The following is a 1,126-nucleotide window of genomic DNA, read 5'->3' on the forward strand; positions in this document are numbered from 1 at the left end:
TTTTTCCCCCACTTAAGGCCTTATGGGGGGGGGGGGTACCTCATCTGCCAACACCTCGGCCCTACCTTAATAATCACCCTTCAGTGCAGAGATTAAACTAACCTGATTTTGCAAAGATGGAGAGAATCCAGAGGAGCTTCAGGTATGGTTTCATTGTGTCTTGATTGTGGATTCCGCATCAACACTTTGAAACATGTAATGTTGGCTTGGAGTCCTTCCTTGTAAACATTAGCTCGAAATTGTTCCAGTTACACATTTATCAGAGGTGTGGATGGGATAAAACCGTGATCTGAACTTTAAAACTTCTGTCAATTTTTTGCTAAATATTATTTACAATCCTAGGTGTCAGCTAAAAATGGCGTGTAGATATCCAACATACCTTTTGTTTTTGCTCATAATATTAAAAAGTACTATTCTGGGCCTGAAGCCCGGAGTCTTCATAGAGCTTTTGGGGGGAGCTTCCACTACAAGGTCTACATCTTACATGGCAGTCAGACCTCATTATTAGTCTCAACCGTCCACAGGTACATACACTCACTGGTCACTTTATTGGGTACACCTGTTCAACGGCTCGTTAACACAAATAGCGTTACTGTTATAGAACTCTATCTTCTCTCCTCTTCCCCATATTTAAAAAAAAAATGTTTTATTGGCATTTACATAGCGCTGACAATTTACGCAGAGCTTTACACATTCACGTCGCTCCAGGCAAACGCCTTGTTTGCCTCGCAGCAGATACGCCCCTGCGCATCAGTCCCTGCCCTCAAGGAGCTTACAATGCAAGGTCCCTATCTCACATGTATACATAAAGGGCCAATTTAGACCGGAGCCAATTAACTTTCCAGCATGTCTTTGTAGTGTGGGAGAAAACCGGAGAAACAAGAGAAAACCCCCACAAGCACAGGGAGAACATGCAAACTCCTTGCAGATAGTGACCTGATACGGGATTTGAACCTGGGACTCCCCCAGTGTTGCAAGGTAGAAGTGTTAACTAGGGTTGGGCTCGATGTTCGAGCCGAGCGTGAGTTCGACTCGAACATTGGCAGTTCGTGTGTTCGGCGAACACATGAACTGTCAGGGTGTTCAGCGGGCGACACCCCGCACAAGGCACTGTGCCTTGTGAAGC

The 1,126-nt window shown here is 45.3% G+C and overlaps 1 protein-coding gene across 1 annotated transcript in view; it reads right to left on the reverse strand.

Annotated features, from left to right (window-relative positions):
* Window positions 1-168, reverse strand: part of LOC108791632 (phospholipase A2 inhibitor subunit gamma B-like) — a 6,005-nt gene extending 5,837 nt beyond the window's left edge. Inside the window, exon 1 of the mRNA XM_018562173.1 lies at window positions 103-168. Coding sequence (XP_018417675.1) covers window positions 103-154 — 52 coding nt within the window. The 5' untranslated portion in view covers window positions 155-168. The remainder of the gene's footprint in view (window positions 1-102) is intronic.
* Window positions 169-1,126: the final 958 nt, after the last annotated feature.

Source organism: Nanorana parkeri, unplaced genomic scaffold (assembly GCF_000935625.1).
Source record: "Nanorana parkeri isolate BGI_ZX_2015 unplaced genomic scaffold, ASM93562v1 scaffold563, whole genome shotgun sequence".
Taxonomy (NCBI): domain Eukaryota; kingdom Metazoa; phylum Chordata; class Amphibia; order Anura; family Dicroglossidae; genus Nanorana; species Nanorana parkeri.